At 41.1% G+C, this 26,445-nt stretch overlaps 1 protein-coding gene and 1 long non-coding RNA gene across 2 annotated transcripts; both read right to left on the bottom strand.

The window, feature by feature from the left end:
* Positions 1-4,055: 4,055 nt before the first annotated feature.
* LOC311056754 (uncharacterized protein) lies at positions 4,056-6,525 on the bottom strand (the record flags this gene model as incomplete). The annotated part of the gene is made up of 5 exons (XM_084073560.1): positions 6,418-6,525; positions 5,921-6,030; positions 5,638-5,756; positions 5,203-5,334; positions 4,056-4,196 (listed from the first exon to the last, which is right to left on the bottom strand). Exons 1-5 carry the CDS (start codon positions 6,519-6,521, stop codon positions 4,056-4,058), a joined length of 606 nt encoding a protein of 201 aa, XP_083929686.1. The 5' UTR covers positions 6,522-6,525.
* Positions 6,526-6,559: 34 nt separating this feature from the next.
* LOC311056915 lies at positions 6,560-7,587 on the bottom strand. The gene is made up of 3 exons (XR_014601924.1): positions 7,528-7,587; positions 6,780-6,855; positions 6,560-6,637 (listed from the first exon to the last, which is right to left on the bottom strand). It is a non-coding gene; the product is annotated as an uncharacterized lncRNA (long non-coding RNA).
* Positions 7,588-26,445: the final 18,858 nt, after the last annotated feature.

Here is a 26,445-nt window from a genome sequence, read left to right as displayed (position 1 = left end):
ATTCCCACTCGAGTCAAGTGTCCCCGGTAACTTGGGGCAACGGATAAATTGACTGATATCCTTAGTGATGCTTCCCTTTGCAGACTAACTTCTAGAAAAACAAGTTAATTCCAAACAAAAAAAAAACAAGTTATAACCACCAGGAAACCTGTAACTCTCAGCCAACAGCATAGCTCAACTGGTAGAGCGTTTGTCCAATAACATGACTTGACTTGACTTGACTGGGTTCGATTCCCACTAGAGTCAAGTGTCCCCGGTAACTTGGGGCAACGGATAAATTGACTGATATCCTTAGTGATGCTTCCTTTTGCAGACTAACTTCTAGAAAAACAAGTTAATTCTAAAAAAAAAAAAAAAAAGTTATAACCACCAGGAAACCTGTAACTCTCAGTCAACAGCATAGCTCAACTGGTAGAGCGTCTGTCCAATAACATGACTTGACTTGACTGGGATCGATTCCCACTCGAGTCAAGTCACTAACTTGACATTAGTGGGAATCGAACCCAGGACCGCTCGGTCCTGGGTTGAACTGGATTTGAACCAGCACACTCCTACAAGTTATTCTACGGATATCTGTCAATTTATCCGTTGCCCCAAGTTACCGGGGACACTTGACTCGAGTGGGAATCGAACCCAGTCAAGTCAAGTCAAGTCATGTTATTGGACAGACGCTCTACCAGTCGAGCTATGCTGTTGGCTGAGAGTTACAGGTTTCCTGGTGGTTTTGACTTGACTTGAGTGGGTTCGATTCCCACTCGAGTCAAGTGTCCCCGGTGTCCAATAACATGACTTGACTTGAGTGGGAATCGAACCCACTCAAGTATCTTTGGGCAACGGATAAATTCTCCTACAAGTTATTCTACGGATATCAGTCAATTTATCCGTTGCCCCAAGTTACCTGGGACACTTGACTCGAGTGGGAATCGAACCCACTCAAGTCAAGTCAAGTCATTGGACAGACGCTCTACCAGTCGAGCTATGCTGTTGGCTGAGAGTTACAGGTTTCCTGGTGGTTTTAACTTGTTTTCTAGAAGTTAGTCTGCAAAGGGAAGCATCACTAAGGATATCAGTCAATTTATCCGTTGCCTCAAGTTACCGGGGACACATGACTCGGAGTGGGAATCGAACCCACTCAAGGAAAGAATCATAGGAAAGACATCAATGGGACTTGAACTCATGGCCTCTGGATCATGAATACTGCGTCTCAACCCATTGAGCTAACAGATGGCTGACAAGTACAGCCTTCCTGGTAGTTTTCAGTTGATCTTCTGGAAGCCAGTCTGCAAAGGAAAGAATCATAGGAAAGACATCAATGGGATTTGAACTCATGGCCTCTGGATCATGTATACTGCGTCTCAACCCATTGAGCTAACAGTTGGATGACAAATATAGCCTTGCTGGTAGTTTTCAGTTGATCTTCTGGAAGCCAGTCTGCAAAGGAAAGAATCATAGGAAAGACATCAATGGGATTTGAACTCATGGCTTCTGGATCATGAATACTGTGTCTCAACCCATTGAGCTAACAGATGGCTGACAAGTACAGCCTTCCTGGTAGTTTTCAGTTGATCTTCTGGAAGCCAGTCTGCAAAGGAAAGAATCATAGGAAAGACATCAATGGGATTTGAACTCATGGCCTCTGGATCATGTATACTGCGTCTCAACCCATTGAGCTAACAGTTGGATGACAAATATAGCCTTGCTGGTAGTTTTCAGTTGATCTTCTGGAAGCCAGTCTGCAAAGGAAAGAATCATAGGAAAGACATCAATGGGATTTGAACTCATGGCCTCTGGATCATGAATACTGCGTCTCAACCCATTGAGCTAACAGATGGCTGACAAGTACAGCCTTCCTGGTGCTTTGACTTGAACAACAAACGAGACAAATAACTTTTAAAAAATGTGTTACAGCATAAATATAAATCTTTTTCATGGGGGGCCCTGACACTACATCTTTTCACATTGGGGTCCACTGCCCAAATACATGTCAATTTGGGGGGTTGACAAGAAAACGTTTCAGAACCACAGATTCCAAGAAAACAGCTGTAGGTGAATGGATAGAGTCACTGACTAGTGAGCCGCAGGTAACAAGTTCAAGCCTCAGCTACAGCAGCAAGTCAGGATGTCAAATCAAATAGGTGTTATTAGGAGTGAAATGGTTGTGTTTCTTCACCCCAACTGCACATGACATCAGTTTACATGTACGTTATTTTCAGTGATGAAGACAAACCGCACAGACGTTCACTGTACTTTAGTACATTTTGTAAACTTATGACTCTGAGTAGAGTATAGCCTGACTTAAACAAACAAATAACAACTTAGTATAGTCAGATTATTTTTTACACAACTTACATTTTGTAATCAAACTACCGAAACGAAAGTTGGTCACCACCGAAACGAAAGTTAAATCCGAAATAATCACTAAGTATGGAGGCCAAAATCGTCCCCCCAAAAACCTGTTAGGAGTACGTTTCAGGCAATTTAGAGTTGATTGGTAGTACTTTGTAGTGACTTTTTTGGTCCCTAACACCACAAATGGTTTACATACTCTTTACGAATGTCTTACGCATCATTTGCTTAACATGAATGATAATTCTAGTAATTGTTTGGTGTCTGCATTCATGAAAGCCAGGTAGTTTGCAACAGGTAAGGAGAAAGTCCACATTAACAGACAGTCATACATGATGAACTGTCTTCACTTTACTGTAGGGCACATAATAACATGTACAAAGGATTTATAGATATTTTAGGAATGTTTTACAAAGCATGTTAAACATGAACAAACACATTAACAGACAGTTGTAAATGATGAACTGTCTTCACTTTACTATAGGGCACATAATAACATGTACTAAGGATTTATAGATACTTTAGGAATGTTTAACAAAGCATATGTTAAACATGAACAAGCTACCAATAGCTTGTATATATTATGTAACATCAGTTACAAATGATTTAATAATCATTTACAGATGTATTATACATGGCTTATTCATGAATAGTTACTAATACCTTTATAGATGATTTGTAACCGTAGTTATAAAGGTTTTAGTAATCATTTACGAATGTCAACAAATAGGTTGTTAGTGATTTGTTAATAGTTTACAAACTACTTATAAACGTTTATAAATGCTTTATAACGGGTCATTATTGTAAAGTGCTACCGACAGTTGTGTATGAACTTGGGGTCCTTGACATGGAAATGTTTGAGAACCACTGCAATATACAGTATGTGTTTGTACGCATGTACATGTGAATGAATGCTTGCTTACCAAAAATGGCTCTGTATTCTGGAAGCTGGTAGTGCTGATAGCTGTAGTGCGGCTGAGTCCAGAGAAGGCTTTTTCTGCGATGTTAAAGAGCACTTTCTTCTTCTCCAGCGTACAGCTGGACACTACCAGCAAACTGGAATTACTGGAAACACCAGGAGACACACAGCACACATCTCAAAAGAGTGCTACCACATTTTCAACCACAAATGTAATGTATTCAGTCTCTAAAATTCAGTCCCTTACATATCTTATTTACCTTTTGGCTAATATGTCATGGAATCACACACATCACTCTTTTATAATTTGTTGTACGATGTTGCTTGTAGAAATGTATGCTAATTTTACTACTTTCTTTTTTATTTGTGAAAATGCGTGAATTATTATTATTAGGACTTTTATTTCTATAAAATAATAATTGATTCTTATTTTTGCCAGCCCAAAATACGGATGCCAGGGTTAATTAGGTTAAAAATAGTTTTGGGTGGGGCGCCCGTTGGCCTAGCGGTCCAGGCGCATACCATATATAGGCTCTAATACAGTCTGACAGAGTGTCGCGAGTTTGAATCCCAGTCCCGACAACCTTTGCTGCATGTCATTACCCATCTCTCTCCCTGTTTCCTGTCTCGCTCTACTATACACTGTCAATAAAGCCCACAAATATTCCCAATTCATTTTTTATAATAATAGTTTTTTGGATTAATGTCGATGTTCAAGTGTGTGCAAGTAGTGAAGAAATACTAAAGTAAACATGATTTACGATACTACTGGCTCCCTCCCCAACACCCCTCACCTGAGGGTGTCCTCTGAGATGGTCTGTAGGACACTGGTATCCAGGGAACACAGGTTGGGTCCCTTGACACAACTGAGCTCTGCACTGCCAAGACTGTTGCCCGCCTTAGTCAGATACTTGGAAATGATGGCCTTGGCCTTGATGGTGACAAAAAATGTGTTAGTGCCATATACATGTACTGCACACATTTACGAACACACATGCAAAAACGTGTAAATATAATCACAACGCATTATGTTTTCTCACTTCTACACTGATTACACTGCCTGCCAGCCAGCCTGCCAGCCAGACAGACAGACAGACAGACAGACAGACAGACAGACAGACAGACAGACAGACAGACAAACAGACAGACGCTCTACCTCCTGAGCCACTGCCGCCCCATGCATTTTTGTCAATAACACCATCAATCAATGAAAGATCATTTGTATACTTACCAGAGCTGAATCCCACTCCCCATCTGAAGAGTCCATTAAAGAACACAGTGTGTCAATCTGTGTGATGTTCCACATGCTGATGTCATCAGTAGTGGCGTTGCGTGACGCAGGCCCCAGCTCCTGGACTTTCTCTTCTGGGATGAACGACTCACTGACATAGGCCTGACGTTGTGGATAGAGACATATTAGTGGATAGAGACATATTAGACGGGACACCAGATCAGAAATGCAACTGGAATCACTTTATTTGCGATACCTGTTCATTCATGCAATACATTTACAAGACTTTTATCTTGGTGGTAATGTGGTCAGACAATATTAAATATTATGGTAAAAGGACAACAGCCTCACATGCAAGAATACAATGCAAAATACATTGGAAACAGACTTTCCAAATGTCTTCATGAAGTTATCATTTAATTGGATGAAATACGCCAGGCGCACAAGAAAATACCAATTGTTGACCACGGGGTTGTTGGCGGGCAATATTTATATATAATATATTTTTTTTTACATTCATGGTGTAGCCCCTTTAAAATGTAAGCCATGTAACATCATCACAAGACACTCACATGACTTGGTAGACATCACAGGGTGGATAAAAGTCCATGCATTATAATAATAATAATTATTATTATTATAATTAGTATTATATTTTGCTGTACGTTTTTTAAGCTGTCATAAGACGCTCTACAGATGAGGTTACCTCTCTAGCGAGCAGAACCAGGTGGTGCAGGAACTCAGGAAAGTCTCCTTGAGACTGTGTCAGATGGTCAAACACTGCATGGATGATGACGTCTTTCTCTGGAGGAGTAGGCACCAGCAGCATCTCTGCAGTCTGCTTCGGAGTCAGGAGGTGTAGAATCTGGACACGTTTAAGACAAGAGACAGACAGACAGGACATAATGGGAGAGGGCAGGATATGAGATTTAACCACTGAAGCCCTATTTTATACGTAATCGAATTATAATGTCACACTCGCAAATCAGCTATTACGTTTTTGAAAATCTTGCAATCCTGTGATGACATGCCCAAAATATACGCCAGGTTGAAAGGTTATTAAGTTACTGAAATTGTAGTGTCAAGTACAAACAATCAAATCAATGTTTTCAGTAAAAATGTTCAGATTATCCACACTCACTCCAGAGAAGTCACGGTTGAGGTCATAGAAGTCTGTGATGGGGGCGAACATGGAGAAGAATCCAAAGTTCTCCTCCAGCCATTCTGCACTATGGCTGGATGAGGAGACACACTGAGGATCTGAAGATAAATACACAAGTCAGTGTAGGCTATAATAGTATAGTATTAGAATAGAGTAATGTTTTACTCAAAAATGTACCCTGAAAGCAACAGAAATTCCTGTACATCTGCAGACAAATGGTCCTCTGAGTTTGTCTCTAGCTATGGCTACTTGGTTCACTTACCGGACGTGTTGTGATGTAGCAAGAAGGAATGGATGAAGTGTTCGTACATCACTGGGCTGTGGTTGTGATCAGGATCCATGAGACGCATATGATGACTCAGGTCTTTTACTCTGGACCCAGCAATGCAAAGAAATGTATCATTATTCCGGGACTATTTTGTGTATTTCGACTATAAGTGTTTTCCAAACGTAGGGTCTTACTCTTGACCCATTTTTGCGTCACAGACCAGGTTTTATGAATTAAAGTAAGGTAAAGTTTTTTAAATCAACAGATTTTCAGAAATGAAAGAAAAGGAAAAGGAATACAAAAGATTTTCAGAAGATTTTAAGAAATACATTTTTTAAATATGCATACTTTATAATTCATAATGATTTTTCTTAAAAGTTTAGGTCCCAGGAAGTCACCAAATGTATCTTTCAGGTCTCAAGCTGAAAATGTTTGGGAAACAGTTATGTTCTAGAGAAGATAGCATTCCCTTTATAAACGGGACAACTCACAGGGCTTGGTAAACAGGACAGGTGAAGTTCTTAAAGCTGAGGCAGTCGAGGAGGCTTATGGGAACTGTAGGCAGCAGAGGCAGCAGTTTGATCTGGAACCACATCCTGATGAAGTCTGGGTCCTCCAGGTTCTCCTGGGTATCATCGACTCTGACATAGTGAGGTTGCTACGGGCAGCACAGTGCATGAAACGGGCCACATTTTCCACTGCGTTGGTAAGCTGGTAGAAGAGATGGGGAGAAGGATAATGGATGTACAGGCATGACTTTCCTATCCGACGACATCTAGAATAGAATTTGGAATCCTTTGTGTAATACATTTAAATTAAAGAAATTCAGAAACAATTAATAAAGCCTTCTCACGCCACATGATCTTTCTTCAAGGGTGATGCTGCAAGTGTCCTGGACCTCAGTGGTGTCATTGCCCATGTCCAAATAGCTGTTCAACAAGCAAGCACAATAATCAGCATCATATGCATAGATAATGGACAGTGGACGAAACAAGGGACTTACAAAGGACATAACCTGCAATATTTCTGGATGGCCACCAGAGGGTGCCCAGAGGCTGACCTTTGTTATCACTCCAAAAGCAGGACATTGTTGACCTTTGTCTTGTTAGGTTCACTATCACAAAGTGACAAATTCCTTGTGTCGGTTTGTATTTAAGCTCCCTTTAATAATTTTAACTTTGTTCAGCCACCTACCCTGTGTTCACATCTTAGTAAAGGGCTTGTGTTTGTCTTTCCTTTTGTAATCTTTGTGTCCTGCCTTGCTTAGGTCACTTGTTTAAGGTTACAATCAACAATTCCAGTTATTACTCACTCAATATTTGCTATCTCGCATGTAATATTCAAAGAAACGTTTTGAGTTAATCCATAAATAAACGTTGCCCTTTTGTTGATTTCCATTATTTTGTGTTGTGTTGTGTTGAATGTGAAAGGAAACAGAAGTCCACTAACACCACCGGCACTCTTAATTAAACTAGTTCGGCTCATCCAGGAAAATCTGTGACTTTGGTCAAGACTAGCCTGCACAACATAATTGGAAAGACATGGACGCTGGACTGTACATGCATCTACTCACTGTATGAAAGAATATGAATTGTACTTACAACACTTGGTGGAAGGCATACTTGATTTGGTCAGGGAGTTGCCCATGGGGTAAGAATCTCTGTAATAGTGGCGGTACAACATGGTTGAACCAATCCTCCACATTTGTCACATCAAACTCTTCCATTGGTTGGGCTATGGACGTATTATGTGGCGTGTACATGCCAGCCAGCTCAGCTAGGGTCCAGTTCAGCAGGGTCTGGGTCAGAGTCATGCTTCCGATCTCGGATACATTTCTCTGGAGAGCAACAGATAGATAGGAATGTCAGGGTCATGTCAGGTTAGCAGATGTAATATGCATAACCATAATAAACTAGTCATATAAAAACAAGTAATTGGCTTCTCATATATGCATATAGTATATGTATGTACGCTGTATGTACCTCACGTGTGAGAGACACAAACTCACTGACGAGGCTCCCAACAGGTCTGAAAGCTCCCATCAACCCATTCACCACCTGCAAGTGTTTCAAAAAGAACAAAATAATATTGTTTAAGGTTATGAAGATTACCATCAACAATCTGGTAAAAGTTTAATTGGATGAAAGAAATGTATAATATTTAAAGCTATGCAACCTCTCTGAAGCTATTCTGTGGTGGTGGTGGTGGTGGTGAGTAGGGGCTATGTGAGGTGTATGTGTATCCGGGGGTGGAGGTGGGGGTGGGCCCAGGACCACCGGTCATCAAGCTGTGGAAGATCAGGCTGAGGGTCCCGTTGTCCAGGCCTGCAACCTCAGGCCTCAGTAGCAGCTCAGCCTTCTGTTCTGGAGACAGCAGGTGAAGAACCTCCAACTGCAACCCGGAAGACACGGAGAGAAGGAAGGTCAATTCATAGACAGTGTAGGGGAAGTTACTTTTAATTATTACACATGACTTTCAATTAAAAGTAATCATCGTCTTCACTTGGACCACAATAACAAAGGGTGGGTGTAAAAAATGTATCTGTCACCCCCCAGACGTTACGTTTCGCGTCCGGAGGAGCAAGCCGTTAATTCAAACTATACCGTTGACGTTTAATTGTTTTGTTTTGTTTTAGTTTTTTTTATCCCAAGAGAACAGTCGAATAATGACAGTTACAAAAATATAAGCCTGTATTTGGCCTCCCAAAAGATGCATAACAAAGAGGCATCAAATAGAACAAATAGACCAATTCCAATATTCATTTTGTGAACGTGAACACAGCTTCTGAACCATTCCTTAGCTCCATGGTTACTGAACTAAATATTGGACCCAATCGTCACAAGACACACAATATGTACAAGATTTTCATACGAAAATGGAACATTCGTGGTAAAATACGAACATTCGTGGTAAAATATATACCATATAAATAAAAGGCCCTGTTACAATGTTGAGCAGAAACAGGAGCACATCTAGCATAAGACTGAACTAGAATTTTCACAATTCAGGGCAATTGCAAAGTGTGGTTGCGCCGACGCAGAGTTCTGGGTTGCGGCCATGGGGGTCCAAGGAATCCATCGTCACATAGTTCACAGTCCAGTCTCCAGTGGTGTTGAAGATCTCAAAATAAATTATTGTTAAAGCAAACTTGCCTTTTTTTTTTACCTTATTGTTCTGATCTGAGATATTGAGAGGAGACAATACCCTGTGTATATAGAGTAAATGGCATATCTGCTATTTGCAAACAAGTTGTAAATACTCAGAAGACATTTCACGTTTTCCTTATATTATGATGTCATGTTTTGTGAGTATAAGATTCAGCACCTATTTTCCCCCAGCCTGATAATAGATATTAAATACCTTGTAATGTACTTGGGAATGTCTCACCATATAATACATGTGGAACCATTACGATACATGTCGACCTGGCTAGTAGCTGGGTTGAAGCCATACCATTTTGTATATTGTAAAATAGATACTCCCCAGCATATCAGGCACATCAATGTTACTGAATGGCGTCAATACCACAATGAAAAACTATTGTTTAGCCTACATTGTGACAGACTTGTCATCACCAGGCAGGAGTTTTGGTTAAGCTCTAATGTCCATGTAGATTGCTTCACAGTTTTACACACAGTAGAGGGATTGAAGTCCATTTTGTCCAGCAGGCAGAGATTATAGTCTGACAACACTTTCAATTACAAGCTTTGACTCTTGCATGGATCAAACCGTTAAGTGGATAAGTTGGTCAAATAAATTAAAACACCAGATTGTAGAAGGCAAAAATTATTGTCAGTTAAACAAAAAACTTTTGTGTATTATGTTCATATGTGTATGGGCTTAGGTATTAAGAGATGTTACATTCCAAAGTTTCACTTTTTGTTCAGCTTTAGTAGTGAAGAACCCTTCTGATTATGAATAGTAATTCCAAAAAAAAAAAACACACATCTGTATTCATTGTAAATGTTAAATACATGCGACTAAATACATTACCAAACATATAGATTCACTTTTCAACCACATGGTAAAAAGAATAATAAGTAGAGACAAAGCAGAGCAGATATAGTTTAAAGTATTTATTAACACAATTGTATTATTGGTACCTTTACTGTAAGCAACACCATCAATATATTTGGTATAATGTCCTATCAATTATTGTTATTATAGTTGTTGTTGTTATTATGATTATATATGTAATAATAGTATGGTTATATTTTATGATTCTATATATAGGTTAATTATAGTTATTATTGATAATTATACAATTATATAGTATGGTAACTATTACAATGCCTGTAAACAGTTTATTATTGACAGATATATTGTTGATGCTATAATGATTATTATTACTACTATTACTGTTATTATCCAAAATTATATTCTAACTTTTAAGTAAATTCAATATTTTCCAGGGTGAAGCAAAAAACCCGCCTCCTATTTCAGCCAATTTAGGAGTGCACGGGGAAAAAATTCTTGCACCGACCCATTTGTTAAAAAAGGGGATCAAGCAAGCTCCTGGTAAATATATTAATATATTATTAAACATTCTGTAACATTCTGAAAAAATAGGTACAAATTGTAGGGCTGCAACTATATTGATTAAGTTAATTATCTCAAAGTGTATTTTGTAGATATCTAATTTTGTATTTATCAATGAATCAATGTGTAACATTTTCCATAATTATTTTGGGATTACATTTATTAGTTTAATTAGGAAATTAAGTCCTATTTTAATAAGTGTATATTAGCTGTTTGAATAAAATTACATTTTTTGTCAAAATGAATTAAAAAATAATTTAGTCCTAATAAGTGTTACAGTCTTACAGCCCTAAAAACAAATGGTGAGTTAAACATTTACAACATGCACATGTAAATATAAGGTAGTGGGTCATGAAAAGGCAGTATACAATCCAAAATAGTTTGTTATGCATTTGTTAGAATTGATTATTTCATGTGTGAGTTTGTTATTAAATTCAGGGATGGCCAATATTGTGTTATAGAAATTGGGTACTACCGGTTCACGAGCCACAACATAAATGGAATGCAATTATCTTAGAAATATGACAATTATTCACAAAGAACATTCCTGAAAAGTAGAAAAAGGTTAAAGGCAAAAAAACATGTCAGTGCTGGACGGCTTCTGAAAAACAGGGAAACAAGTGTTAGTGTTCTTTTCAAACAAATGCTTCACAATCAATAGTTATGAAAAAAGACAAAACAATGCTACAATATGAATAATACTGTGATTTATGCCTTGATTTCATGGATTTATTTTTGTTTTTTGTGGCATTCCTAAGACAATAATTTGATGACCGTGTGTATTTCCGGTAGGAGACACAAATAATCTACTTTGTGTCTCCTACCGGATACATTAGCTGGTAGGAGACGGGAATCAAATTATTGGCTTAGGAATGCGACAAAAACAAAAAATAATCCATGGATTCAAGGCTTCATAGGGTGTGCAATTGATAGAAAATAAGTAATTTTTTGGGTGAACTCCTCCTTTAAACACTGGCCCTGGAATGACCCAAAGACACGTAGGCACACAGAAGTGAGCATGTTTGTATGCCAGGTACTTATTAAAGCATACTTTCAAATGGAAACGAATATACTAAATAATACATTGCATCCACGACGTGAAAACACAGCAACTATACCAGTTAACTACACCACTATACCAGTATGCAAACACAGTCTTACTTAAGTAGGGGTGCGACTGCTATTATACTGCTTCTGGGTGAATACAGTAACTGCCTTTAAAACTAAATTGTGATTTTGAGAGACCAATTTCATCCAATCAGGAGAGAGAACTCATACAGGACACATCCTATACAATCAAGTTGTTGATTATGGTTGGATGAAATTGCCAACACACCCTTAATTTTCTGTTTAAAAAGGACCTGCAGAGACAGGCTGTTCCCTGTTACTAAACAAACACAAAGCAATGATGGCTATCAAAACCTGATATCTACAAAACAGAGGATGGGAAGGTGATAGTGGAAGACGAGCTTTTAAACTTTATTGTGGTTAAAATGAAGACACTAAGCCAGGATGAAATTGTGATGTTGTCAACAAACAATTTTACATCTGACTGGATTGAGGAGTCAAAGCGGCTGCTGTTTGAACTATGCCCGAATACCACTGTACGGAATGTAACGCACAAAGGCGCACAGAAAGACGTGAATAACGTCAAGGCCTGCTTAAAAGTTTTTAATGAGCTCGGAGAAAATATTCCCAGATTTGTGTCACACTATCTGGATGAACTGCCACCGGTTGGGTTCGGCAACATGGACGCTTCGGCGCTGCTGAGCAGACTGGAGCAGCTGAGCCAAGAAGTGTCTGGTCTGAGGAGGTCACTGGAATCACAGACAGATGTAAGTGTGAACCTGGGTGCTATTGTTGCGGCTGTGGAAAGCCGGCTAACAGCTGTAGAGAAACGGCGTGATGATCCCGCCCGCGATCCTGGGGCTGCAGACAACGCAGGGGAGGAGCAGCGGGGGCCAGAGCCGTGGCGGGGGCTAACAGGCTCTGTTTGTCAACAGGAGCTAATGCCTCCCGCTGGGAGGCTCCGAGGCCCGGGTTTGGATCCCGGGATCGCCAGTACCTCACGAGAGGGGGTGCAAGGGCTGGTGGTTTCCGCACAACGAGAGGAGTTGGATGTAGGTGTAACTACAACTTCATTGCCACTATCACAACTAAAGTCCCCGCAGTGGAGCCGTGTTGTGAAGGAAGGACGCAAGAAGCCGGTGTCGCTGAAAGCAGCAGCAGCAGTGAGACACAAACCCCACAACAAGCAAGCTCACGGGAGACGTGAGCAGAAGAATGAGGGAATAATAGGAACTGGCACTGAGAGCAACATTGCAGTGGTCACAACCAAACTGGTGAGTGTGTTTGCTACTCGGTTTTCCCCTAATCTGGATGCGAATACACTGCGGGATTATTTATCAGTGAAACTGGGTAATACATCTGTGACGTGTCGTAAAATCGAGTCGCCCCACAGCCGATTCGGCTCATTTCACGTTACTACTGAATGTAAAAATGTTGAGGACATGTTTGACCCCAAACTGTGGCCCGCGGGGACTTATGTACGCCGCTATTATGAGGCTCGTGGGCCCAAGGCTACTGGCAGCGGGGGGGGGAGTGAGCTGAAGTGTCTAGCTACACCTGTAGCTATGCTTGTGAGCCAGTCTGAGACTGCATAGTATCTGTGAGGAACATGAACTTAACTCTCTATGAACACGAACATCTCAGTTGTATCTTACAATGCGCGAGGGCTGCGTGTTGGCCACAGTGAATCTGATAAATCACGCCGTATTGTTGTGGACAGACTGTTAGATGGATGTGACATTTTGTGTGTTCAGGAGACCTTCCTGGCTAAACAAGACCTGGAAGGCCTTAACTCCATCCATAAGGACTTTCACGGGGCGGGGGAATCCACCACCGACCTGTGTACAAAAGTGGTACGAGGGAGGATACCAGGGGGAGTTGCCACGCTGTGGAATAAAAAATATGACCAGTTGGTTAATGTGATTAGATTAGGCGTTGACTGGGCAATTGGAATTGAACTGTGTTGTAGTGACAAAAAGCTAATTATTTTGAATGTGTATACACCATATGAATGTTATCAGAATGAAGATGATTATCTTAGCAGAATGGCATTTATTATGTCTTTCATACAGGATAATCCTTCCACCTGCATATATGTTGTTGGTGACATGAATTCTGATGTGTCTGATGCTAACTCCTTATTTGGTAAGCATTTAATGCAATTTTGTGTAGACAGTGGTTTGATTTTGTCTAGCAAAGTACTTTTGCCTGAGAAGAGCTATACTTATATTAGCGAGGCTTGGCACACTACTTCCTGGCTTGATCATTGTCTCTGTACAATAGATGCACATGACTGTATTGATAAAATGGAGATTATCTATGATATGGCTACCTCTGACCACATACCATTTTGTGTGGTGGTAAATACAGGCAATTTACCGGTGCTGTTGCCTGTGGAGAACAGCTTAAGTGCAGGTAAAATTGACTGGGCCAAACTGACCAAGAGAGATCTTGATAAATATGTGAAAAGTTCTGATGCCTTGCTAGGTAATATTAAGGTGCCAAAAGATGCTCTATTGTGTCGCGACATGAACTGCAGGAATGTCCAACACTGTAATGAGTTATCTACCCTGTATGAGTCTATTGTGGAGTCACTCTGTATTTCTAGCAGGCCTTTCCTCAAACATAGGCCAAAAGCATGTAATGCCAAGCCAGGGTGGAATGTTCACGTCCAAGAGCTTCATGCAGAGGCTAGAATGGCTTTTAAAAGATGGGCTGAGGCTGGCAAAAGCAGACATGGCCCTCTGTTTGAGTATAAAAAAGACACTAATGCTAATTTTAAATATGCCCTTAGGTTTATTAAAAGAAATGAGAACATAATGAGGTCAGATTCACTGGCAAAGAAGCTACAAAAGCATAATGTGAATGATTTCTGGAAGGAAATTAAAATGATAAATAATTGTAAAACATCTCTTCCATCAAATATAGATGGAGTGAGTGGTTCGGATGAAATTTCACAGCTATGGCAGAAACAATATTCTGAGCTGTTCAACTGTGTAAAAAGTAATCTTGTTGTAGTGGAAAATGTAGATTTTAATGATGAGGTGATTGTTACTCCTGCCGAAATTCATGAAGCAGTTTTGAAGCTAGGAGATAATAAGGCCTGTGGGCTGGATGAGATAACAGCTGAACATCTAAAACTAGCCAGTAAGAAACTGTGCCCTTTGGTTGCTATGTGTTTTACAGTTTTTTTTGTTCATGGGTTTTTACCTGTTTCCATGCTCTCTGTCGTATTAGTGCCGGTCATTAAAGACAAAGTGGGTAAACTAAACAGCTCTGATAACTATAGGCCAATAGCATTGGCCAGCGTTTTATCCAAAGTGCTAGAGACAATTCTACTGAGTAGACTTGAGAGGTTGATCCTGTCAGCGGATAACCAATTTGGATTCAAACGAAAACACGGCACTGATTTGTGTATTTTTGCACTCAAAGAGCTTTTAGATAAATATAGTAGGCAGAATTCTACTATGTTTGTTTCTTTTATTGATGCCTCTAGGGCCTTCGACCGCATCAATCATGAAAAGTTATTCTTAAAACTGACACAGAGAGGGGTCCCTAGTTTCCTAGTCAGAATCTTGGTGTTCTGGTATGCTCACCAGACAATGAGGGTAAAATGGGGGAAGTCAATATCTGCTCCTTTTCATGTGACCAATGGTGTCCGTCAAGGAGGAATAATTTCTCCATTCCTTTTTAATGTTTATATGAATGATTTATCATTGATGTTAAATGCATGTGGGACAGGGTGTAGAGTTGGTGACTCGTTAATTAATCACCTGATGTATGCAGATGATTTGGTCATCTTTAGTCCATATAGTGCTGGGCTACAACAGCTACTGAGGATATGCTCACAGTATGGCTTTGATTTTAATATAAAATACAACGCGAAAAAGAGTAAGGTCATGATTGTCCGAAGTAGGGAAGACAGACTATCTACCTTTCCTGACTTCTACCTGGCTGGCACTGCTCTTAGTGTGTGCAGTGAGATTACTTATTTGGGACATATTATCTCCAATGACCTAACAGATGACAAAGACATCTATAGGCAGCGGCGTAAGCTGTATGCCCAAGCAAACATGCTGTGCCGCAAATTTAGCATGTGCTCAGTACCTGTGAAGATCTCACTGTTTAGATCCTTCTGTACACCACTGTATACTGCCCACCTTTGGAGTCGCTTCAGGCAAGGCAGCTTCAGGCGCCTTACAGTGGCCTATAATGACTGCATGAGGCTGCTGCTGAGAGCTCCAAGAAGCTCCAGTGCAAGCCAGATGTTTGTTAGTGTTGGGGTACCCACCTGTGCTGCTGTGCTACGCAACCTTATGTATAGGTTTATGTGTAGAGCATCGGAGTCAGTAAATGACATAATCGCTGTCATAACAGACCCCACACGAAGCTCTGTCAGGTTCACCTCTAGATTGTGGAACCATTGGCGCACATGTCTGTATGTCAGAAACTGAACAATGTGAGCTATTTGCATTATTTTTTATTTATTTTATTTTATTTTCTGTTTTTATTGTGTGGTGTTGTTTTCTTGTGATATGGATCCTCCTGGGTCTGAAATAAAGATTGAATTGAATTGAATATCAGCATATAGCTTTCTATAAACTGGACAATAGCAAAGAAACAGTGCCAAGATCCATCTTGAAAACTGTCATATTGTGCTGAAATATAGGCCACATATGGATAACCACACCTCTAATCACGACCCTATTATCACCTTTCAGTCAGCTGACTCGTCCACGCCTTTATCTCCTCCAGGCTGGATTACTGCAATGCACTACTCATCGGGATCCCTAACAAGAGCCTCCAAAGGCTCCAATACATCCAAAACAGCGCTGATAGGGTCCTGATGAGAGTGCGAAAATATGACCATATCACACCCACCCTCCGCTCACTTCACTGGCTCCCCATCTCCTTCAGGACCGAATACAAGATTTCCCTTCTCACCCATCAGTGCATTTACGGCAACGCCCCCCCCCCCCCCCCCCTACCTCAAAGAACTCCTCACCCCAAAACCTGCCACCCGAAGCCTCCGCTCCAACAACACCAACCTTCTTGTCGTGCCTGACACCAACCTCCGCACCATGGGCGACCGGGCCTTCTGCCACACAGCCCCATGTCTGTGGAATGCCCTCCCAGACCACCTGAGAGCGCCACAGTCCACTGATGCTTTTAAAAATGGACTAAAAACCTACCTTTAAAAAAAAGCATTTTTCTATTTTTTCATGGACTTTGTTTGTTTTTCGTATTGAGTTATAATTTCTAAAAGTTGGCCCTTTAGTTTAGCCTGGTTGGGTCTATTGTAATTGTTTTGTTGCCTATGCTGTTTTTATGCTCTGTTTTTAATCTGTAGCACTCTGACATCCGTGAGAATGTAAAGTGCGTTATAAATAAAATGTATTATTATTATTATTATTAGCTGACAACTATAGAAAATGTAAGCAACATATACTTGTCACCTGAATACCAGTGGTTCTCAAACTATTGTAATGTCAAAGAGCTTCCATTTTTTAGCCTATGCATTAAACCACAGACCCCCACAACCTAGTATTTGACCCCAAGACAATGTCAATAAGCCAACATTAGATAGTTACACACCTTGCAGTAGGCCTGGGATGGTGTGTCTGTCACCTGGGTCCGCAGCAGGAGCTGTAAAAAAAAAGAAATACAATATTTTAGACACAAAGCTATGAAAGTACATGCATATCAATAGACAATAGCAGATCTACAAGCTGACAAGTGTCCAACAAGCTGACAAGTGAGCTTGTAAGCCTACAAGCTCACAACATGTTGCATTGTGAGCTTGTAGATCTGCCATTTTCAAATAGCCAAAGTTTAAATGGGGCTGAAGTGGTTAATGTACCCTATGTTTTTTTAAACAATAACCAAAATCTACAAAGTAACTAAAGTTTTCTAACAATTGTAGTGGATTAAAGGTACAATATTTGCCTCTGAGCTGTAGTGGATAGAAGTACAAGTACAGTATTTTTCTATGCAAACTGATACAGTAAAAATCACTGTTTTTGCTGGCAGCAGTGGCACACTATTACACTGTTCATATGGCAGTCAAAGAGTTAAGCTACAGAGTATGTATATTGGCAATGCCTCCTTAAAAACGGACAATGGACTGACCACAAGAAAATGTCCATATGCTAACATTAGATAGTTAGATCTAAAAGGTTTTGATTTGCACATGTGTCATGTTATGTTAAACAAACCTTGCAGTAGTGCAGTCTGGGACGGTCCCCTCAGTCCACAGCTGTGTTGGCCAAGATATCAGATCCGGTGTACAGCCACGCCACAGCTGAAAATGTCAAGCAAAAATACTGTATTTTAGACACAAATATATATTTGTCACTATATAAATATAGTGACAATAGCAGATCTACAAGCTCACAAGTTATCTACAAGCTGACAAGTGAGCTTGTCGATCGGCTATTTAAAATAAGGCAACAAGTTTACAGTGAGCTTGTAGATCTGCTATTTTCCAAACATTAAACTCACAGTGAGCTTGTAGATATGGAGAGAAGGAGAGAAGGGGAGAGGAGAGGAGGGGAGGGGATATATATCTGCTATTTTTGAATAGTCAAAGTGTAAAATAATGCTTTTTAGCTCAAATGAAAAAGTGACACAGACGCTTCCTCAGGTCTTAGTGGGTTAATGCAAGGCAGTTGAAGAGCCACATACATACATACATACAGCCACATATACAATGGCCTCACGACACTGGGTTTCTGTGGTTAGCTGGTTTTCCTCACAGACGGGAGCTCTGTCGCCAGCATTTGGACCACCTGTAACAGTGTAGAAACCACATATACTGCTGCAATACTTTCCAGTGATATGCATTTACTATAAGGATCCATCTTCACAGTTGCTAGACAGTGGACTGGGGGAAACATGACATGTTGCACTGGTTCTTCCTGTGTGTGTGTGTGTGTGTGTGTGTGTGTGTGTGTGTGTGTGTGTGTGTGTGTGTGTGTGTGTGTGTGTGTGTGTGTGTGTGTGTGTGTGTGTGTGTGTGTGTGTGTGTGTGTGTGTGTGTGTGTGTGTGTGTGTGTGTGTGTGTGTGTGTGTGTGACTTCACCCTTAAATTCTAGCAACAATCAAAATCACACACCCGTCAGTGGCTGAACATTTCTGCTCTTTTCTTGTCCCTCTGATGCTTCTTTTTGAAGTGATTTCACTCGCCATGCCAGAAACCCACTCCGATCTACTGGATTGTAATACTGTTCCTAAAACACAAGAAGAAAAGAGGGGGGGAAAGTGTCATTTGGTTTTAATGAGCATGTGTAAATGTGCGTTAGACTGGTGTTTTATGTACTTACATAGCCCAAATTTCCCTGGGGATCGGCCAGGTATGGGAATAAGGCAGTGATGCCCTGTGCATAGTCCTCTTTAACACGCCTTGAAGGACTCGTCCTACAGTACACACACACACACACACACGTATGAGATCCAAACAAAAGTATTGCTGTGACGCTGCCTTCTGCAAAAAGGAGGATTTTGGCCTGCAACAAGTACAACCAAAATTGTGTATTGGGTGCATATTTTTTAGATGACAACATACCCATGTTCACTTGCCATGTGTGCAACCAATATCTTCACCATGTCGCGTCTTCTAGTATCCGTTAGGCTTTTTGTCCGAGCATACTCGGTAAGGATCCTCTCTCCGCCAGGTCTGTCCTTCAGAATTTTTTCAACCATCTAAGTGGAAGTAAAAAAAAGGGAGGGGAAACACAGGGATAGACAGTAATATTTTAAAGCACTGGTCAGGGTTCCCACACATTTTTACCTGGTCATTTTCAAAACTTTTCCATAACTTTTTCACCCTATTTCCAGGCCTATATCAATCGTATGGTGGCAATAATGAGGCTCTTACTCCATCAATGCCCCAAGACAGACCTCGAGCAAAGGCGTCACATGACAGAACAGATCTACAAGCTAACAACGTTTGTTCTTAGCTTGTAGATGTATTATTTTTGTTACGTGATGTTCTGTATAATAGGCAGCTCTTACGCAGCACTGCATTTTACCATGTTACATATTTCATGAAATGTTAGACATGTTTTTTATGAACAAAATCAATAGCCAAAAACTATGTATATCCAAACATCTTCCAAAACATTTGATGAATTCCAAACATTTTCCAGGCCTGGCAGACAGTTTTTCTCATTTCAAAATATATCCAGGAAATTCATGACCGTGGGAATCCTGTTATTAACTGTAAAAGTACATAAAGAAATACATTCCCGGTTGTCAGGGGCAAACACTCTAAGAGAAGTTGTCAAACAACATTTACCTGTATGTGGAATGGTCATTGTGAAAAATATATCAGTGAAAGATTATATCAAAAAGTAGCTTTTTGTTTAATTGAAAAAATATTTTACAGGGTAGATTGGGGTTGCCAGAGATGAAGAATTGACCCCAGAGATGAATTGCATCAAATGGGGGTCTGTGGCCTAGTGCACATAAAAATTAGGGGGGGGGTCCTTGAAATTCAAAGGTTTGAGAATCACTGACCCGTACAGACAGTAGAATGGGTGTATGTGTACCTGTGGTCCAAACATGACAGCGGCAGGTGCTCCCATCACGTCCGTTCCGGGCATGCGGCGACGGATCTTCTTGCAGAACTGTCTGATGTCGGAGCAGGAGGTATCCAGGTCCTTCAGCAGGATGCAGAGGCTGGAGCTCTCCTGACCGGCGGTCAGGAAGGCCCGCAGGCGAGCCGACTCCACTGCCACACAGTCCAGGTCACTCTGGATGAACTGAGACACACCCATGGATTAAAGCAAAATACAATCTCACGACTGAAAAAGGTTTGTTGAAAAAGGTTTGTATGACCAAGTCGTAATGTGTGATTTGTGAAACAGTCGCAGGCGCATTGAGAGCGTAGGTGCGCAACATGATGCCATAGAGGACATGCTGGCTTCTATGGAATACAAATGACTGAAATCAGTCGTGGCGAGAACTTGAATCCATGCACACCAGGCACTTATTCTCTCTCTCCATTCCCCTGTATCTCAGGGGCGCCCACCCTCTAGAGCCTGGTTCTGCCCAAGGTTTCTTCCCAATAACCACATGAACCCTATTCTGGGGCAAACATTTGATGACAATGTATTTCAGTGTAGAGCGAAAACAGGAGTGGATCTAGAATAGAGTTCTTGGGAATCCAGTCAACTAAGTATAGGGTTTAAGTGGTTAAAAGGAGGGTTTTTTCCTTGCCACTGTTGCCAAATGCTCTCTGGGGGGGAAACGTTGGGTCTCTGCTCTATATGTAAACTGTCTTGAGACAATTTGTTAAATTTGACTATAGTGCCAAATCACAACAGAATTAAAAAAAAATCACCAAATTACAAAATAAACTGCCTTAGTCTTATTTTGTTAGATCCGTTTGTCTTCACAGTTGCAGTGTACGTAGCTTGCTTTCGGCTTTAACGGGCAAGGGTGTGACCGCATTAAAGGTGCAGCAGACAGCAGCAAACGGTAACCGCCTTCCATTCCGACATCTCGCCACTCCGACTAGTGGCTTCCGCGTGCGGTTAGGGTTAGGGTTAACGTCGGAAAGGCGACATGTCGGAAAGGCGACATGTGACCCAGCAAACACCAACAAAAAATAAATAAAGACAAAATCACAAGGCGTTGAAATACCTTGATGTGGTCAGCCAGCTGCACGGTGCAGTCCTCTGTGAGCTCCGCCAGGTGGATGCTGTACAGATGCTGGAGGACACAACAGTAGTGAGTTACTTACAGACAAGTAACAAGCATGAATACGTTGAATGCGTATTAATGCAGACCGGGCACATGCACAGTTTTTCCATGGAGAGAGACACACACACATACACACACACACAAATGTGTGCATGTTTTAAATGCTAGATGGCAGCCTAGAGGTCCTGTATTGTTGTTACCTGGTAGTATTTGATGGCCTTGGTGAGTGGCTCCACTTGAATGGTCTCATCCAGCTGGTCTTTGTGCAGCAGGTCGATGAAGTAGTCCAGAGAGCGCTCGTGGACGCTCATTTCAGAGTACAGAGTGCCCATCCTCTTAAACACCTCCACACTGCAGCCACTCATAGCCCTGGATGAGAGGAGGACATGACAATGTCCTCCTCTCAGATAGATAATGGACAGATAATGTTAGAAGTGGCGAGAGTGGAGAGACCGATAACGTTAAGGTTTTTGTGATACACAGGACGCTCAAAAGTAATGCATTAAGTGTGTTTTCAAACCAGTAGTGCGTTTGCTTTGTTCAGATTCAGGGACCAATATGATACAATGTCGCACTTTCCCTTGCAGCAAAAATAGCAGATTGTTGTGAGCTTGTAGAATTGCTTGTTTCACTATTCGTCATACGGTATGACGGTAAGTATGTAGGGCTTTAGTAGTTAACAGAGGACAAAACTTATAAACTAAATACGAGCGAGAAAGGTTGTCTCTCATTGGACTGAATTTTTATTGAAGATGTTCAATACATTGGGAATAAAGGTGTTCAGTTCTGGATAGCAACATGGAGCATTACCAGAATCTTTTAATTTATTTGGAATCTTGTTATAAAGTTTTAGCATGGTGGGTATTCTCCAATGACAACATTCCCAATTTAGTCTGTCATGTGCGATAGTCACTCACTGTTCATATTTGTGCAGAGTGGCCTGCAGCAGGCCCAGGGAGTAGATCAGTCCTGAGGCGAAGCTGAGCTGCTCTCCACGGGATCCCCTCATCGCGGTTCCCTGCAGGGGGTCACCGTTCAGGTCAAACTTCTCCTGGGCCTGCTTGCTGATCAACTCCGCCTGCAGGGGAAATGACACACGGACATGTTGGGAACAGGTGGTAAGCAGAGCCTGAGCGATACATCGGTTGGCTGATATATGGCCATTGTTTTACTTATTTGTCGACGATCAGTATTGTAATTATGCAGCCGATGTGTCCCAATGTTTTACCACTTTAAACAGAGTGTCCCTATTTGGGCATGTCATTTTAAGTGAACATTAACAAACGTTTTCAAAACAATAACAAAAATAGTCGATCTACAAGCTCACGACACATTGTGAGCTTGTAGATAGGCTATTTCTGAAAATGTATGAACAGGGCTTATGTTGTTAAATACATTAAAATACTTTTTTTTTACAAAAGATCGGTCAAACATTAGTGGTCTAGGACTCTCCAAAATCAGGATCGACCCCATGTGGCATTGGTCAGACATTTTTTTCGTTTTTTTGCAGATCACACACACCTTGCAGATGAGCCTTGGAATGAGCAGCAGCACCAGAATACAGTCGTGGTCTCCTCCATGGCGGAGGAAGGACTCAGGCATGAAGGCGGCGGTGAGGAGGGACACCTGGCGGTTAGCCTGGCCCACCTCCATCTTCCTCAGTTCCATCTCGATGGCCTGGAAGACACACAGTCAAGGTTGGGTATAGAAGTTAGGAACCATATCCAAACTGCCAGGTACCCATGAAAATGAAGGAATCGGAATTGATAAATATCGTAATAATTTTAGGATCCAGAAATGATTATCCTAATTTTATGATATGAGCGGTTACTATTCATTACTCTTCTTAAACTTTTATTAATGTAAAACTTTTAAACTAAATGTTCATTGATGCCATTAACAAGAATTATGATCACGTAAGCCTAGTGCTCAGTTAAACTGGATACAACCTTTTCCAATCCATTTCCGAGTTTTGTGGTAGTGGTACCAAAGTGTCACTTTAGACATTTTATTGTCATTGGATTGATTCAAATCCCCATCAACTCCCAATCAGATTCCTAGCATTCTGACATTCGTCTCAGCCGTACCTTGGCATAAGCTTTGGTCTCTGCAAACTTTATCTTGAAATCAAACATCTCTGCAGGAGGATGCAGCAGGACCTGCTCAGCGTTGGCATTCTGCTGGTTGGTCAGCTCTCTGTTGGTCTCCTGGTGCACAGGGAAAAGCACACACAGACAGCAGTGAGCAATGTGCAATAACTGACGACCTACTGATAATCATAGCAGCTCACTTCTCATTCCTGTGTGTGTGTGTGTGTGTGTGTGTGTGTGTGTGTGTGTGTGTGTGTGTGTGTGTGTGTGTGTGTGTGTGTGTGTGTGTGTGTGTGTGTGTGTGTGTGTGTGTGTGTGTGTGTGTGTGTGAATATACTTGAGGGCCACGTGTCCCCATAAGTATAGTAGAAATTGACCTTGTGAAGGCCATTTTCCTGGACACCACAAGAGAATTTGTTAACAAAGACTTTTAGAGCCAAGGTTACAATTAGGAAAAGATTCAGGTTGGGGTCAGAATTAGGATTTAGAGTTAGGTTCAGGGTTACAAACGGCAAAAAAACTCATGGGGGGAAAAATGCATTTAAAACGAAAATCCATCCTAAAATGTTGCGGTAAGTAAGTATAGTAGTACAACGTGTATGTGTGTAGTGATCTATGCACCTGCAGGCTGGCTGTGAGCTCTCTGTACTTGTTGATGGTCTGCTGGTAATCGGCCATGGTCTCCTGGGCAGCATCAACTCTCTTGTGGGCCTCGCGGACCTTTCCCCCCGCTCATGTCCAGCTGCTCTCTCAGCTCCATCTCAGTCTCCCTGCCGTTCTCCTGGAGCTCGTCGTTCATGTCATTAATGGCCTCCTGTTGGGAGGACAGAAGAGGGGACCGACCGTCATGTGTGGTAGTATATACATTGTAAGGCGTAGAACAAAGCCAAATGCAGTGGGTGGAAGGAGTACTCAAATCTTTTTACTTAAGTAAAATTATCAATACTACAATGTAGGAAAACTGTTACAAGCTAAAGTCTGGTATTCAAAATGTACTTGGGTAAAACTACAAAAGTAGTGGCATCAAAATGTACTTAAGGGATAGTTCACGCCCAAAATGACGTTTTCTATCGATTACTCACCGGCAGCAGTTCTGTATGGAGACACAAAGAATCTCCTCTGTGTCTCCATACGGAACCGCTGCCGGTCATCAAATTATTGACTTAGGAATGCGAAGGAAAGTTATTTTCGGGGTAAACTATTCCTTTAAAATACCAAAAGTAAAAGTATTCCTTATGCAGAATGTCCCATTTTAAGTTTTCAAAATGTATACCGGTACAAATCTTTTGAAAATAGCAGATCTACAAGCTCACAACGTGTCACTTCGTGCCACGCTGCAAGCTTGTACAACAATTTGGGGGTCCTTGACATGAAAAGGTTTGAGAACCACTGAGAGGGCGTTTGTAAAATGGGCCTCAGGTCTTAATGGGCTACTGTATGAAACACTGATTGCATGCAAGTCCGGGTGAAGAACACAGGTGCACTGACCGCCTCTCTCTCAGCTCCCGGACTTTCTCCTCCAGGTTCCTCTCCGTCAGGGTCTCCACCATCTCCTCTGACCGCAGCGCAGCATCCACCTGTGACACACACACACACACAATCCTTACAAGAGGCACATGGTTTGAAAGTCAGGTACAATTATCCATATCCATTTAAATGTCACTTCACCCAATCCCATTCACTAATATCTGCAAATTTGACAGAATGACATTCATATCTGCAAAGGAAACCTGTTTAACCCAAATGGTTTGCCTCTTACAATTTTTCATCACTTTGTATTATGTTTCTTTTGTTGTGCTTTTGTTCTTTTAAACATTCTATTTTTTTGACAATATCAGCAAATACAATATTTAACCATTCAACGTCCCGTCCCAATTTTGGGCATGTAAGTGAGAATTTTAGGGCTTCAGTGGTTAAATAAAATTAAGTTCATGTGTATTGCATACTTAGCTGTTTGATTGTTCATTGTATAATTAAAGTGTGTAAAATGTATTATTAAAGTAGTTTAGATATGGTGAAATAGTAAACTAGAACATGTTACCCCTTAAAAACGGGAAAGGATCTGTGTCATTTTAGAATTTATCTGCCATTTTTTAACATTTTTGAAAGATCTTGGAAAAACTACTGGTTTAGAAGGCATTTGCAGAATCGGCCTCAGGTCTTAACGATAAAGAGCATTAGCAGTCATCTTTTTAAAGAAAAAGATGAAATCATCTTCATTTTAAGCATGTGGTTCATATCCTATACAGGGGAAGACAGTACCCCCTCTTCAAAATGATAGTGATTCGCTCTAACTGTCCGTACCTGTTCTTTCAGCTCATCGATAGTTGCCTCGGCTAGTGTCATGTCCTCTTGGAGTTTCTCCTTCTGGCTCCTCACAGTGTCCAGCTCCACGTTCTTCTTCTCCGTCTGCAGCTTCACGTGCTCCTGCTTCTCTGACGAGGACAGGTCACGCGTCCTGTGAACATAACAGGGGGGTTAACAACTTACAATTAGAGATGTAACCGATACCATTTTTTCCCTTACCGATCCCCATAACTTGCGCATCTCATTTAAACAAATCTAGGACAGTGGTTCTCAAAGTGGGGTTCAGGGACCATCTGGGTTCCTTGAGGGGGTTCCAAATAGACCCTTACAGGTCTGAGAGTATATAATTTGTACACTCTCAGGTATATAGTACAAGTAAGAGTATAAAACAGTCGAGCAACATCAATTGAAGAAATCAAAATATGAATGAAATATCATGTAATTTATGTGGTATCGGAATGGCATCCTCGCCAATACAGATACCAGCATTTTAGGCAGTATCGGCAGCTTTTCCGATACAAGTATCGGTACAACTCTGCTTACAATTTGACAGGGAGGCAATGCCATAACCAGACTATGTCTTGTTATTGTAAAAGTACAATGTGCGTGTGTCCGAGGCAGCAGAGGACACCTACATATCATTTAAGTCAAGTGGTTTATTTTTAAACCACTTGCTTTTGTGGATAATGGTTATTATGACTATCATGCTGTTGTCAAGTCATTCCTGATTGGAAACCATTTGGGTCAACTGCTGTTGTTTTTAAACAGATGTACACATTTTGACTGACCTGACCAAGGCCTCCTTCAGCC

The sequence above is a fragment of the Gymnoscopelus microlampas genome (genome assembly GCF_963454915.1).
Source record: "Gymnoscopelus microlampas genome assembly, chromosome: 12".
NCBI lineage: Eukaryota > Metazoa > Chordata > Actinopteri > Myctophiformes > Myctophidae > Gymnoscopelus > Gymnoscopelus microlampas.
Note: the sequence above shows the minus strand (reverse complement) of the source record. Positions and strands in the feature narration are given on the sequence as shown.